The sequence below is a fragment of the Lissotriton vulgaris genome, chromosome 9, assembly GCF_964263255.1.
Source record: "Lissotriton vulgaris chromosome 9, aLisVul1.2, whole genome shotgun sequence".
In the NCBI taxonomy this organism is placed as follows: Eukaryota; Metazoa; Chordata; class Amphibia; order Caudata; family Salamandridae; genus Lissotriton; species Lissotriton vulgaris.
In genome coordinates, this window is record NC_141697.1 from 878,604,665 (window position 1) to 878,621,284 (window position 16,620).

Genomic DNA, 16,620 nt, shown 5'->3' on the forward strand with positions numbered 1-16,620 from the left:
AAGGAATTCCAAATGCTAGCTTATGAGAGGAGTAGGCCTCACAGTATTGAAAAACGAATCTAGCTGTTTGACTCTAACAGGACAGGTAAAACTAACAAGTACATGTTCTACCTTTTACTTACACAGTACTCTGCCCTTAGTGTTACTTAGGGCCTACCTCAGGGGTGACTCGTGTGCAATAAAAAGGTATGTTTAAGGCTTGGAAAGTGGTATTAGATGTCAAGTCGAACTGGCAGAATACTGCACACAGGCCTTGCAATGGCAGGCCTGAGACAGGTTTGAAAGGCTACTTATGTGGGTGACACAACCAGTGCTGCAGGCCCAATAGTAGCATATAGATTAGAGGTCCTAGGAATATGGTATACCACTTACCAAGGGACTTATAAGTAAACTAAAATGTCAATCATGTGTACACCAATGTCACCATGTTTAGGAGAGAAGCACATGCACTTAAGCACTGATCAGCAGTGGTAAAGTGCTCAGAGTCCTAAGGCTAACAAAAACAAACAGCAAAAAGAGGAGGTAAGTAGGCAAAAAGTTTTGAGGAAGACCACCTTAAGATTGACAGTTCTAACAATAACGATTTAAAAATAAACCAGCAAATATATTTGAAAAGTAACACCAATGATGCTTTAAATATTTTAAAAAAGAAACCAAACTGGACTGACCTGTGTGAATGCCCCATTTACAGAACAAACTGTGCTGGGGGAAACCACTGGCTCCAACTATCTGCCCAATGATGTGAACTTCTGCCATTTTTCTGAAAGAGATTTAGGAGAGAAAATGACATTACTAACGATGCTCACAGCATTAACAGTACTCAATGCAGATTTGTTTGGATTAACTAGTCCATGGAATTTAAAGAATTTTCAGGAACAGTAAAAAGATCCAAGCAATATCTGATCAGACTGGTACAGGTAATCAGATTGCAAGGGAGTCCTGTTTTCATTGTTTATTTTTGGTGGATTTCAGCGGTGCTTTTTACAATTTTTTAAAATCAATGGTTATTCAGCTGCCTAATCCTGTGTTTTTTCCAGTGTTTACAAAACATGTTTTTTTGCAGTGAATGCTGAAAACGCACACATTTAATTGAAAGAAGGAGTAATACAGGGTATGTAGTGTCTTCCCATCGGACTTCTGTTTTATTATTTTAACATAGAAAGTATGTTTATTGCACTCTCATCGTATTACCTCTCACAATCACTCGGTCAGGAGTCTGCCTGATTTACGTGACTATTATGGATTTAAAAAGAGTGCTATACTGTTTTAAAAGACAATTCCCTGGACACTGTTGGGGTGGAAATTATTCATCTACTCATTACTGAATATTATTACAATGTAGGGGTGGTCAACTTCTGCCAAAAGCATAATATCTTGTGAAACCTTTACAATTCTGAATTACACCAATCCGTAGCCCTGCATTCTAAAGCACCCTAAACTTGAAGCTTTCAGCATGCTCGCCACTGCTTTTCTGCACCCTTTCTGGAATACATTAAGTCGGGGCTGCTGTTGAGTGGACATTCATAGCTGCCAAGTGTCCCCATAGCAAATGTCTCACTTTGAGTATCTCCTGACATTTTAAAAGACATCACATTATATTGTAGGACTTGAAATTTTGCTGTTAAGATTGTAACTATATACTCAAAATGCCAGTGGTAAAGTGAAGTAGTATAAAAAGCCAGGATTAGCTAAAGGTATTACACATAACAATGGAGCACCTTGAAGTTATGAATGGTCTTTGTATGTGGAAAGTTTCATCACTACCCCATGTGTAGGGGTACAAATCACTATACCTTGCATTCAATGTATAAATCCTGGGGTGTTTGCAAGTTGATCTGATATCAATACTGGCTTTTACAAATGGGAGCTAGTGTATCAAAGGGTTTTACCCATTCTCTATCTGTTGGCAAACATGATAGTACATACTGGCCAAAACTCTTGTGAGCCAGCCATTTCACCAACCAGTGAAAGGATTAAACAGTGTCAAAAATCAATTATGATTTAAGTAGTCCCAGATTCTCTACAGTGTATTAAATAATTAGATGAGACATAAAACATGCTTCTAAACCCTGCACACAAACTTGGAGGACATAAAATAAGAAACAACAATATTTTAGTGGCATCCCTCAACAACAAAACTCAAGCACAATATTATAACAGTCGTTGCTGCTGCTATCTTGTTTAAAACATTTTTTAAAAACTTACATTGTGTAGGGTACTTCAGCAATAATAAAAAAAATGGCTCATTCTGCCTCAGTTTCCTTTCTTTGAATGCCATTTTAATTTGTGGATGTTGGTGTGTTTGTTTATTTATTTATTTTAGGAGCTTATATAGTGCGCAGCTAGCCCCAACGGAGGTGTCCCGGCGCTTGGACAAGCAAAGGAAGGAGTGGACTCAGTGGATTTAGTCGCTGGAGAAGAGCCAAGTCTTGAGGTCTCGGCAGAAAATGGATTCTGAGTTAGTCAGTCGTAAAGCCTGGGGCTGGCTATTCCAGATTTTGGCGGCAACCACCGCAAAGGCTCTGCCGCCAATTCTACCCATTCTAGCATGTCGAAAGGGGGCGGGGGGGGAGAGGAGTCGTAGGTGGAGATCGGTTAGATTGGGCCAGGATGGGTCGAGCTCTAAGATAGGCAGGGCCTGTATTCAGTGTTGCTCTAAAGACTAAGATCATTGATTTAAATTGGATGCGTTTAGCCACTGGGAGCCAGTGTAGCTTCTTCAGGTAGGGGGAGATGGAGTGTCGGTAAGCGATATTGTACAACAACCTGACTGCCGTGTCTGGACCGCCTGTGAGCATCTGATCAGGTAGGCAGGAGCCCATGCATACATGCTATTTGCGTAGTCTAAATGGGAGGTGATAAGTGGGTGAATAATGGTCCGGCGTGAGTCCTGAGGAAGGAAGGGGAATATTTTTTGGATCATGTGGATTTTCCAAAACAGGCTGCAAATACTTGGTCAATTTGATTTTTACATGAAAGTTCGCTGTTGAATCTGACCCCAAGGTTCCTAGCCAACGTCACAGGTTCAAGAGGTGGGGACAGTTCTAGAGACAACCAAAAGGGAAGAAGGAGAGGGCTAGGTTGGTTAAAGAATAGCACCTCTGTTCTATCCAAATTAAGTTTGAGGGTGTTGAGGGCTATCCAGGAAGAGATGTTGCGCAGGCAGCAACGAAAATTAGAGAAATTAGCTTCAGAGTGGTCCCTGACTGGGTGTCGTCAGCGTAGGAGATCCAACGCGCTCCGCAGGCTTCAACTACTTCAGCTAGGGGGGATAGATAAACATTAAAAAGTAGAGGGCTAAGTGCGGAGCCCTGTGGGACACCGCAGTTCAGCGGCTTCTCACTGGAGACAAAAGGCTGCAGGGAGACTAATTGAGAACGGTTAGTTAGTTATCAGGTCAGGATTTATATATTTAAACTGATGTGAGTCATTTGATTCCGATGTGGTTTTATCAGTCATTATGGTTTTAAACCTAAAACAGGATAGCCTAGCTATGGGTGTTGGCAGTCTCAAGGAGTGCTGCGTCTGAGCATGCAAAAGACCCACTCAATCTAACCCAAAAAAGTAAAGCAATTTCTGATAATAATCTGAGGTGCACCCTTAATAGTGTGGCTCAAACAGCAAGACCTTCCTCAGAGTAGTAAGTATACAATAATTACCTTCAATAAATTAAGAATTTAAAAAGGCCAAAGCGGACGTGGCCACGTGGCCAAGATGGCGGCGGATTGAGATGTCTTTTTCGGTCCCTCCGTCGCCACTTTCCCTACAGCTTTGCAGAGGTCCCTACCTGCACCCGGAGGCAGCTACGGGCCATCCGGACACTGCCTGGAAGGTGCTGGTGCAGTTTGGCGGTGATAGGTCCACAGGGCCGGACGTGGTGCCTCACGGCGGCGAGACCGGGAGCTGAGCCCGGAGCGTCTGGACCTCTCCGCCGGCGGGCGGTTACTGGGGGCCCCGGCGCCGAGGCCTAGCACCGTGGCGCTTCACGCCGGATGCCATTGCTGACGCGTCCCACGCAACCAGCGGGCGAGACCCAGGAGAGCTTCGGCTGTGCGGGGACCCGGGCTGGGCATTGGGGTGCACCCATCTGCAGGAGGAGCGGTTGCGGCAGCGAGGACGGCTCCCGCGCTGCCCCCTGTATCACCAGTGATTGATCGCACTGGAGTCGGGCCTGGCGGGGCCTGCAGCGCACGGTCTGCCGCGGAAGCCTTCGGGAGGCTCGGAGGCAGTGGGCATTGTGACGGCGGACCGGCTGGGAGTGTCCTCGGCCTGGACCCGCAACGATCTTGACGGCCTACTACGCTGCGGAGTTGGGCCTCCCTCCCCCCTTACCCGGGCCTGCCGTGGAGCAGTGGGGAACGCGGGAGCCGCAGGCGGACTGGAGGTACAGCGGCGCTCCCTCTGGGCCTGCGCTCGGGCCCACCACTACGCCTCCCCCCCCCCCCCCCCCGGTCCGGGTCTGGGCACTACTGAACACTGAGGAGCCCACCCGGAGGAACCCGCCCCGGGGGTCTACAACGAGAGGCCCTCGATTCGGAGGAGACAGTGGGGCAGCACGGCCCGTGCCTTACGGGGGCCCCGAGGTGGGTGTGCGGTGGGGGCCCCGCGCAACATAGCCCATGAGTGCAGCCCTCTTGGTGCTAGCGATGACAGGAGTGCTTTGCCCCTGGTGTGCGAGGGGAGCAGCAACATCATGGCGGCCAACAGGACGAAGAAGAAGGAGAAGGCCTTGAAGGAGGGCACGCAGAAAAGCTCGCCGTTGCGAGCAACAGCGGCGACGGATAAGCCCTCGGCACCGGACGACAACGAAGCCCCGGCCACCAAAGCTTTCATGCGGGAGCTCTTCACGGCCATAAAGGAGGACATGCAGGAGCTGCGGTCGCAGCTGGCCTCGGATCTCAGGGAGGCGAGGAGGGACGTCGACGCCATTGGTGACAGAGTTGCGACCCTCGAAGACCACGACTTGGAGACCGCCGGGGACATACACCGGCTCCAACAAGATGTCCTCTGCCTCACCGAGCAGAATCTCGACCTGCAGACCCACGGGAAGGACTTGGAGAACAGATCCCGGCGCAATAACATTCGTATCCGAGCGGTCCCGTGGAAGGGTGAGGGGTCGGACTTGCGAGACTACATCGATGGCCTCTTCCGCCACATCTTGCAGGACGATGACCTCCGTGAGATTCAGCTGGACAGAGCCCACAGGGTCGGCCTTCCACGTGGAGCCAATGCACCCCCGCCGGATATCCTGGTATGTGTCCACGATTTCCAGCTCAAAGAAAGAATCCTGAAGAAGGCGCGTGAGCACAACCCCCTAGTGTTCCGTGACCATCACCCGGTGCTCTACCAGGATTTGGCGGCCTCCACCCTGGCCAAACGGAGAGGCTTCCGTCCGGTCACTGCCTTCCTGCGGGAACAGGGGGTCTCCTACTCCTGGGGGCACCCATTCAGACTGGTCTTTCGATGGAAGGGTAAGCTGGTCCAGGTGCGATACGTAGAGGTGGCCCGTGAGCTGTTGGGGATGGAGAGTGCGGATCCCGGTGCTGAGTCCTCGTCCCCCCCTCTGAGGAGTCGCCGACGCTCCACAGATTGGCAAACCGTGGGTAAGCCATCGAAGCCTTCAGGTCCGGATTTGTCTGTCAGTCTGCAGGAGAGGGATGCGGCGGTGGCGTCTGTAGCAAAGGCGACAGAGACGCCCGCCGAGGGGTCCTGAACTCTGTACCTGAACACTTCCCCTCTGCAAGATTACTGCTGGCGGCGGAGGGACCCGATTGATTGATACATTACCCATCAGAGTCCAGCAATCAATCAAAGACATTTATAGAGCGCTCTACTTACCCGGAGGGTCTCAAGGCGCTAGGGGGGGGGGGGGGGTGCTGCTACTGCTCGAACAGCCAGGTCTTGAGCTTCTTCCTGAAGGAGAGGTGGTCTTGGGTCAGGCGCAGGTCGGGAGGGAGGGAGTTTCAGGTCTTGGCGGCCAGGTAGGAGAAGGACCTTCCTCCTGTTGTCGTTCTTCGGAAGCGGGGGACGGCGGCGAGGGCGTGACTGGCTGATCTGAGGTGGCGGTTGGGAGCGTAGAAGTTGATGCGGTTGTTGAGGTAGCTCGGGCCTTGATCGTGTAGGGCTTTGTGTGCGTGGGTGAGGAGACGGAAGGTGATTCTTTTGTTGACGGGGAGCCAATGCAGGTCTCTCAGATGTCCGGAGATGTGGCTGTGTCGTGGGATGTCGAGGATGAGTCTGGCTGAGGTGTTCTGGATCCGCTGGAGTCTCTTCTGGAGCTTGGCGGTGGTTCCGGCGTAGAGGGCGTTGCCGTAGTCCAGTCGGCTGATGACGAGGGCCTGGGTGACCGTCTTCCTGGTCTCGGTGGGGATCCACCGGAAGATCTTCCGTAGCATGCGCAGGATGTTGAAGCACGACGAGGAGACGGCGTTGACAACGGAACTGCCACGTTCCCCGTGTATATTGTCCTGTATCAGGATCTGGGTGGCTGGTGGGGTTAAGTCCATGCCCCCAGCCCTTGGGACTTTTTTGACGAACTCTCGTTTCCTCCTGTTGTCCTTTACATGGGAGGGCTCTGTCAGACTGTTGTTGTGGGTTCTGTTTTTGGGGGGGTTCCGGGTGGGCAGGGGTCGGGGTGGTGGGTTGAGGGGGGGGGTTTTGGGAGGGAGAGGGCACTCCGCATCAGCCGTTTGATCCCGCTAGCAATGTCCCTGTCTCACCCTCGCGATGGGGAAGGAACTGAAAATTGTTAGTTTGAATGTCCGGGGCCTCAACAACCCCGTCAAGCGTGCAGCGATTCTATCACTGTTGGAGGGGGCGGAAAGTGACATCTGTCTATTGCAGGAGACGCATCTCCTTGCCAAGGATACTAAAAGGATGAGAGACAGGCGCTTTCCCACCCAGTTATGGTCCTCTTGTAACGCTAAGAAGCAGGGGGTGGCGATACTGATCAGCGCGAAAGCGCACTGTAAAGTGCTGTCCCAGGTGGTGGAAGTCAAGGGCAGATTCCTCGCTGTCAGGATTCAATGGGGCGACTCCCGCCTCACTGTAGGCTTCCTATACGCCCCCAATGTGCAGCAAGAGCCCTTCCTAACCTCAGCGCTTGCGGACGGTCTAGCCTCCCCTGATCCCTGGGTGCTGGTGGGAGGTGACCTGAATATGGTGATGGACCCGGCCCTTGATAGGTCTGAGGCGCGCTCCCATCCGACCGGGGCCATCTCCAAGTGGGGCCTGCTGTGGCAACAAGAAGGGGGGCTTCATGATGGGTGGCGTTCCCTGCACCCACTAGAGCGCGACTACACCTACTATTCTGCGGCCCACAAGACCTACGTGCGCTCAGACCACTTTCTCGCCTCCACCTCCCTACTGCCCCAGCTTTCCTCGGCGGAGATTGCTCCGCGCTCTCTGTCTGACCATGCGCTCATTTCCGTGACGGTGTCCGGGGGTGGTGGCGGACGGGCTCCCAGGGGCTGGCGCTTACGCGATTCTCTTCTTAACTCCGCCTCAGTAGTGGACCGCTTACAAGGCACGATCACGCACTACCTCGCCACCAATGATGTAGACGGCATGTCCTTCAGCTCAGTATGGGAAGCGCTTAAACTGGTAGTGCGGGGCGAATGTATTGCGATCTCGGCCTCACTAGCGAAGCTGCGCAGGGAAAAGCGCGAGGAGCTTGAGCGCGATGTGCGCGGGCTGGAGGCAATCCACAGGCGGACTGGGGCACAGCGGGTCTGGAGAGAGCTGGAGACGAAGAGGCGCATGCTGAAGCATTTGGACCTTGACCGGGCCGAATACGCGCTTTTACGCTTACGCCACAAATTTTACCTTAGCGGCGATAAAGGGGGCAGAATGCTGGCGCACCGCTTGAGGGCCCGGACGCAGCAGGCGACGGTTTCGGTTATCAGGGACGCACACGCAGTGGAACAGGCAGCAGACGCGCGCATCGCAGATAGCTTTCAACACTTCTACCGCACGCTCTATACGTGCGACCCCCCTGATCCCGAACGGGTCCAGGCCTACCTGGCAACCTGCGGCATTACGCCCCTCTCCCAGAGCTCGGCAGCGTCTCTCGACCCAGAGATACGCATCGAGGAGGTTATCTCGGCGATATCGCGCTTGAAAGTAGCTAAGTCACCGGGACCGGATGGCTTCTCGGCCTCCTTCTATAAGAAGTACTGCGGTGTCCTGGCCCCCTTCCTGACGCGTCTCTTTAATTCCTTCAGGGAATCCGGGAATGTGATTCCTCCATGGCCGAGGCGGTAGTCACAGTCATCCCCAAAGCCGGTAAGGGCGCGAAGGAATGCGGCTCGTACCGCCCCATCTCGCTCCTTAACATTAATATGAAATTGTTCTCCGGCATCCTAGCCGCCCGCCTCAGCCCGTTTAGGACGGCATCATCGAACCTGACCAGGTAGGCTTTGTGCCGACGTGACAAGGTGGTGAGAACACCAAGAGGCTCCTCCACCTGATGGACTTAGTGCACCGGTCCCGTACGCAGGCCTGCTTCCTCTCTATAGACGCCGAGAAGGCATTCGACCGGGTCGACTGGTCGTACATGTTTGCGGTCCTGAAGACATTCGGGCTGGGGGACACCTATGTCAACTGGGTCCGCTGCCTCTATGCTTCCCCCCCGGGCCACGGTGCGAGTGAATGGCTGCAGGTCTGAATTCTTTCCTATCACACGCGGGACACGGCAGGGTTGCCCTCTGTCGCCCCTGCTTTTCGCGCTCTACATGGAGCCGTTCGCGCAACGTCTTCGGGACAATGCAGCTGTGCAGGGGATTTGCTTTGGTGCGGAGGAACACAAAGTGAGCCTCTACGCCGATGACGTGATTCTGTCCCTCACCCACCGCGCTCCTCTTTGAGATATCTCTCCCAGGAGCTGCTGGAGTTTGGAGCGGTGGCCGGCTTTAAAGTCAACTACTCGAAATCCCAAATTCTAAATCTCTCGGTGCCGGAGGAGGAGGTCCAGGATCTTCGGAAGGACTTCGCATTTCAGTGGGTCCACACAGACATCCCGTACCTAGGGATCCAGTTGGCAGCCACGATTACCCAAACGGTTGCCCTCAACTACAGGCTCCTTCTGGACCAAACTGCCAAGTCTGTTTCGGACTGGTCTCTGCTGCAATTGGCCTGGTTTGGCCGCCTGGCTGCGATAAAGATGACGATCCTCCCTCGTATCCTCTATCTTTTCCAGATGCTGCCCCTGCGCCCCCCTCCGGGTGCCCTGAGGAAGGTACAGAGATTGCTTACCACATTCCTGTGGAACCATAAACGCCCCCGGGTTGCGTTCGCCCGGATAACAGCGCCCCGAGATGAGGGTGGCCTGAATTTCCCTTGTGTGGAAGCGTACTACCAAGCGTCGTGCTTGCGCTTTATCCTTGAGTGGAACAGGCCCTTGTCCAGCAAGCACTGGCTCTTTATGGACCAGACGGTGGCGGGCCGTAACATCTGGCGCGAACTCTGGCTCCTGCGTAAACATCGGGCCTGGGGCCTTTATTCGTCGCCGGTGACCTCACCGACACTAGCGGTGTGGGACCGGCCGGCGTACAAGCGTGGCTGGACCACCTTTCCGTCGCCACTGACGCCTATAGTAGACAATCCGGAGTTTCCCCGGGGATGCGCCTCGCCGGTATTTCAGCGCTGGAGGGAACTGGGCTGTAAGAGAGTGGGTCACCTCTTTCAACCTGAGGGGTTGATATCGTTCTCCACTCTCCGCCGGGAATACTTTGAGCTGAGCGACTCGGATGCCTTCCCTTACTCGCAGGTTGCACACTGGGTTACGCTTCCTACTAACATTGCAGACATGTCACGTCCTATGACAACCTTGGAGCGCTGGGTAGTCTTTAAGAAGGATGACCGCAGACTTATCTCTGAACTCTATGCTTTCATCATGAAGCACCAGCACACACAGCGCACCAAGGCGCAGGTTAGATGGGAGACGGAGTTGGGCCGCCCGTTGACACGCAAGGAATGGGACAGGGTACACTATCGCGCACACCACACTGCAGCTAATGTTGCTGGGGCTGAGGCGGCTTTCAAAATAGTGGCATACTGGTATCACACGCCGGCGAGGATCCACGGGTGGGACCCTAAGTGTTCGAGTCTTTGTTGGAGGGGATGTGGTGCGACAGGTACCTTGACACATCTGCTTTGGCACTGTCCCAAGCTAGTGCGCTACTGGAGGGAGGTTCTGGATGACATAGATAATGCTTTTGGTATCACCTTTCCCAGAGCCCCGGAGCATGTGCTATTGGGTCTACCTCATCCTAAGGCGTTTCCCCTGCGCTCCCCGCGGGGTAGACAAATAGCCCTGGCTCTCCTGGCAGCACGCCTAGTCATCCTTGCACAGTGGCGCTCACCAGACGCCCCTGACCCGAGGGACTGGATCAGACGACTTTGGTAGCTGTTGGGCATGGAGAGACTCTCCCTGTGTGTGGAGGGTAGAGGGGACACGTATGCGAAGCTTTGGGCTCCTTTTATACATTTGCTATCTCGGGACTTACGAGAGGTTACCTGCCCCAAATTTCTACAGGTATTACAGCTTATCACGTTAGAACTGTCAGGGGCGAGCTCCTGAAGGCCCAGGGTTCACCCTTTGGACGTGGTAGGGTTCCCGGGAGTGAGGGCTCAGTTAGAAGTACGGGTAAGGCTGATGCGGAGTGGGTGGGATTGGGAGGGGGGTCCTGGGTAAGGGGGGGGTGGGGTGGGTGGGTAGGCTTTTGCTTCCTTTTTGGTGTTTTTCTCTCTGTTTTTATAAAAAAGCAGCATCGACGCCCGACTTGGTTGCACCACTTGGCTGACAGTCCATCCTCGCCGGGTCGCCCTCCGGGTTGTAGACCTTATGGCTGTGTTTCTGCGCTGTTTTCCCACGCTCTGCCGGCCGGTGGATGTAGGCAGCCTAGCTGTGTTCACTGCTGTATGTCTGCTGAATAAAAATTGTTTGATTCTAAAAAGGCCAAAGCCAATCATCAAGAAAATAAAAAATAAAACATAAAAAAAGATAAAGGCACAAAGATAGAAACAAATCCGAAGTGGGAATAATCAATTATTAAGAAAAGAAAAGCAGTCCCATAGGACAGCACCGGAATGAAATATGTTCCATGCTTTGCACTTAAAAGGGGTCTCGGGACACAGGGAGTCACCCATTAGTGATTGTGATCTAATACATGTTGGCTTTTCATCCCAAAAAAGATTCTCTCACACACCGACTCAAATTTAATTTTGTCAGATCAAATATCCAGTGTCACAAATCTGAAGGCAGCAGCTGGGCTCCACAAGGTCAGCACTAATCTGGTGTCCCCCTGGTAGTGTTGCACTTACAGCCAAAAAGCTCAGCTCGGATAGGAGAGAGGGCCAGTAATGAGCTGGGTTGGTGCCGGGGAGGCATGTAAAACAGAGCCTGGGGAGAGTAAACAATATTTCCTACCCAGGGTGGAATTAGAGGTGAGGATACATGGTGAAGATGGAAGCAAGGGATAGAAAGCAGGAGAATAAATGGTATAGGCGGAGGAGATGGATATTATAGAGGCAAGCATTGTGCCTTGTGGAACTTATTAGGCCATTAGGGTTGAATTTGAGGAGGAATTATCCATTTGGACCCACTGATTGCGATTGGAGTTGAATGAAGTGAACTAACTAAATACTCTTTCCCAAAGAAAGTGCATTCTAAAATAGAAGAGTGAGACCGCAGAATATTATAGGCTTGAAAGACCACAGTTAATCAGTGCTGGCATTGCCCTGGTCTAATATCTCATGGATGACAAACATTTTTTTGTTGCCCTTATGGAAACCACATTGGTAGTCTTGTAAATGATCATTCTTGTTGATATGTGATGGTTCAACCATGCATTGCTCTGTGGCTTAACCTTTCCAGTGAGGTTTGTGACTTACCCGATGCTCAAGAGATTGTTGACTTTGTCCATTTTTTTCCAAGTGGATGATTTGACCTGTTTACTAAACCCGAGAAGATACATTCCCTTAAGGGTACATTTCTGAGTTGGCACCTCACACTTTCAAAAAGACAGAATATCTTTTTAATGTATTCGGCTAGAATAGTGTTGTCACTGTGGTAGAAGGCCTGCATTAAATGTGTAATTTTATTATACATGTATTCTGCAGAAGATCAGATTTAGTTCAGTCTTTCAAGGAGTGTGAATGCATTTTATTTTTCATTTCAGGGATTTCCCCAAAGACATTTATCAATAAATTGGTTTCGTAGGCAAATAATTTGAAGAATTTGTCACATTTTGAATTGGATTAGACTGGGTAGTGTACAGAATGAGGTTTCATGTCAGTTTTCACTATTTTAAACAACTCCTTTAGTTTGTTGATGGAACTGAATTTTGTCTGGAACATAAAGAGATTTCACATTTAGGACTTTGTATTATCATTTTTTTCATTGTATGTTCCTTTCCTATTACCACAGACCTTTCCATGGTCAAACTCAATTTTTCTCAGTTTAATAGTGATATGTCACTATAGCTATCATTAGTGGTAATGTATCACACAATACATGTTCAAATGATACTTTGGAGATTTTCACCATACTGAATTGATAGGATTGAGAGTTTGTAACAGACTAATGAAATCTGGTAAAAGATATCCATTTGCCTTGCAATATTTAAATTTGCCAAGGTCTGTAAAAAAAATAGATCTAGGATTTTGCCTCGAATATGTGCGGAAATTTCCTATAATACAGACCATCAATTACACACATTTAGGAATGAGAAAACAGTCAACTCTGTTAGATTGCTAACATATAAGGCTGAAATCTTCAAGATTTGTCTGACATCTGATCTTCTCTCAGGTATTCTGTGAATTAGTCAAGGACGTTTTTTCTCCTTTCTTGGTGGTGGAAGAGAATGTGCAGGAAAATAGCTTAGGTTAAGGAAGAGTTCCAAGTAATTTTTACACATTCTATCAAAGCAAATGATTTGATTTAGAACAACATTTTTTGATGAATTATTGCTACGTCCCCTCCAGTAGATAGGTCTCCATCTTTTTCCTCGGTCAGGTTGTGTGCAGTTTGGGTTACCTGAAGTTATTTGGTTCCCACGTATGGTTGTATAATAGTATTGATAGGTTTCAGTCTCTTGTCATGGTAAAAGCACTTCAATTCTGAACTACTATTACAGTTATTCAGTTGTCAGGACTTAAGTTTAGTTTGAATATTCTGGTTTTAGTGTTGATGGCATAATCTGCAAGTATTGGGACAGTCCTGGAATAAGTTTGTAAGGAGGGAGAGCGGAAATGGCGATCTGGCTTCATGATTCCAATAAGTTTACCTATTTTTTGTTTCAGTTCAGTATGGGAAGAATGCCTGGGTGGCTGAGAGGTCGGCAGATCTGAACAATATAGTGTAGTTAAGGTTAGTGGTTATTCTCAGTCTGGCAGGATTGACATACAGAATTCATGGAATCTGAGGATATTAAATGGAGAGAAGACGTGGTACGGAAGTAGGTCTTTTACTATGCTTACTAAACCTTATGGAGGTGCTCCCTTAAAAGGACTATAGCCCTCACCCACTAAAGCTGTATGCTTCATAAAAGGGGTCCTCACTGTAGTTTTTGAAAGGTAGTCACAGTAGGCATTCTCTGGAGCTCTTAATGGAGCTTGAGTGTTTGTAAGCCTCCCTAGCCATGAGGTACTTAGAACCTTTTTTGACCTATTAATAGGAGTAAGGCTAGAAAAATCAAATCACATTGTCATGTAATGACAAGCTATTTTTAGGGACTACTCACCCTTTCTGGCAAGTTGAAAATCCTCCAACTTCAGGGAATTCTAACTGACTTTTGGGATCCCTCTGAAAGCAGAGCAAATGTGACAAGATAACAAGATTTAAAGGCATCTTTATTGCTCATAAAGTGAAAGAGCAATAAAAATGCCATTAAATCTTGTTATCTTGTCTCATTTGCTGGCTTTCAGAGACAGCATCAAAAGTCAGCTTATCTTATTATATTTATTTTTCTTTCTGTGACTTAAGATAGAGGATTTTGTAAAGTGAACTTTGTGACAACTGAACTGTGCAAAGCATGTTAAATTAAAGGCTGTAAGATGTCAGGCTTTTTTCTAACACAACACTGAAATAGCTAAGTGAACTGTTCAAACATTTCAAATCAATTTCACTAGTTATGAAGACCCATTTCTGAAATTCGGAGGTGAAAAAATATTTTTATAGGATCAAAACAAATAACAGTTTACGTGGACATTTGCAAATTTTAAGTATTTTTGTAGAAACCCAATTTCCAAAAATTGTTTATGCGCCATTATCAGTAAAACTACATGTTAGTGGGAAGGTTTTGGGCCATTTCAATGGAAAATATGCTGTAAATGACAATGCACTACCACATCATGCTTTGGTAATATATTTTTGAAAAATGAGCTTTTAAACAGGAACTGGGAATTATTACTGCTCCTGCTCAGATGACAATGCTATTAGCGAACTAAGAGGCAAACCAGGAACCATATGTACCCAAAATATGGTCTGAATTCCTGTTATATATGGAGCAAACATTTAGTCTAGTAAATAAAAATAGTTATTTTGTACAGCAGAAATAGTGAACTTCCATATTTGAAGGTCCTCTCTTATGTGATAATAAAGAAAAAGGCAGCTCCATAAGACAAAATATTTTCCTAGGATCACACAATTTGAGACCAGTTCACGGGTCAAGTACATTACAGTTAGATTGAGTAGATTATTAGTTACTGGACCTGCATTTCTAGTAACATTTGAATGATACTTTGAGCCCCGTGGAGGACCAGATACCATTTGTGCATCTGTCATGGTGTTCTTGTAATAGATACTGTCATAGGTAGGCTAGTGGCACTTCGAACAAACAGACGTCTTTCCTTTGCAGTGAGTGAGTAATAATCAAATCATGACTAGCAAGGCCCATGCAGACTGGAGCGCTTTGGTGGCAAGTCAGTGTTCAGGTAATGGAGAAATTTCTATTTCAAGATAGCTTCTAGAACTGAACTCCCTATTGGCATTCTGGTCTCAATTGGGTGTCCCACTCTAGGCTTCTTGGAATAGGGCAGACTGTTGACACGAATATTTAAATCTTTCTACCATCCAGCCATTTTTAGGGCCTGGAGATAGTATGTGCAGAAACCAACACTACCGATGAGAATGGAGGAACAGGCAAATTGCCCCATTTTCTCCAGTGGATTTTTTTTTTATAAAACAAAATGCTGGAAGCTGACTTTCAGGCAGAGCAAGGACCACCTCTTTCTAATTACCTCTGGCAAGTAGGCAGAATTGCAAAATTTCCTAGTTCACAGGTAATAAAGTTGCAAGTCTAGTAAGGGCATGGAGGCAAGATTATGCTTAACCTTCTTTACTGCAGAATTACAACAGTCAACAAAGAAACACAAGACTTAAAAATCCCCTGAGTTTGAGGCATCGACTACCAATCGCAAGGACAAAAAATAACCAATCTAAGTCCTGAAATGTGCTACTCCGGTTTGCTGGATGGAACTCGTTTGAGGCATTATTTGTATTCAATTTGCAAATTGCAACATTAAATCTACAAGCTCTTTATCAGCGGCGTTCTTTACCGCAAATGTAATGGGACTAATTTCATTTGCAAATTATTTGTGGGTTTTCCAACAAGGATGTTCGCACACGTATGTAAGATGGCGATAACTGAGAAGTATAAGAATAACGGCTGGGTTAGTACTGTCAATCCAGACTGGGATAAAGTCTTTGCAGTCTCTGTGAAGCTTTGCTGCTCTGCGCTGTGGAGATCAAGTGGAAACTGCCCAATGAAGTAGTTTGCGCCAGCCAGTAAAAGCTGGCCAGACCTCAGGAAGACCTGCTCAAGGGTTAGATGGCTGAGAAATCTTTCATGAGAAGGTTTTGTTAACTAAGGCTTCCCAGCAGATACAATATTCCGCAGTACAGTTGGCCAGCATAAGCTAATCATTGGGTCAATGAGCTGTGGCATCAATCATCACCTAAAGAGCAGATAAGCCTTTACCCTAAGAGAGACCCACCTTAAGCCTATTAGGTGACAATCCCGGCATCCCAGCCCGCAGGGTAGCCCGCCTTCATAGCTCCACACCCCATGCACGGGACTCAGTTCTGTTTGGGGGGAAAAGGTTTCCGTGGTTGCAGAGCGCTTTTACATTTGTCTACTCCATACAGCTCTGGAAATATTTTTCTTTAAATTGAAAGTAAAGTCCTCACCATAAAGTCAAAATTCTATCAGGAAGTGAAGCTAGTGACAAGATGAGGTGTCCCTCGTCTACTGGGTCACACTTAAGGAAAATATAGACAGCTACCAATAGTTCTATTTGTGGAGCACTGGATCTCCATTCAGGAACTGGAGATATACTATACGAGTTTTGCTAAAAGAGATTACAACAAGTTAGATCCTTAACTACTTCTGGGATTTCAGATATCTTATGCTGTTCCCCTAAAAAACCATGATGGTCATACCCAAGGTCACCAATAAAACTTTATGTCCAGACCATTATAGGCACCAGGATTATTAGAAGGACCAATTCCCTCAAGGGGTTAGGGACCCTTGATGTTTGGGTGGTACGTTTTTAGGAAATGATAACTTCTGTGGCACAACTTATTTATTTTGGGAACTGTAAGTACAGGAGTTCACTCTT

At 48.4% G+C, this 16,620-nt stretch overlaps 1 protein-coding gene across 1 annotated transcript in view; it reads right to left on the reverse strand.

The window, feature by feature from the left end:
* Window positions 1-16,620, reverse strand: part of B9D2 (B9 domain containing 2) — a 108,633-nt gene that overhangs the window by 66,031 nt on the left and 25,982 nt on the right. The window contains exon 2 of the mRNA XM_086938627.1: window positions 669-760. Coding sequence (XP_086794753.1) covers window positions 669-756 — 88 coding nt within the window. The 5' untranslated portion in view covers window positions 757-760. The remainder of the gene's footprint in view (window positions 1-668; window positions 761-16,620) is intronic.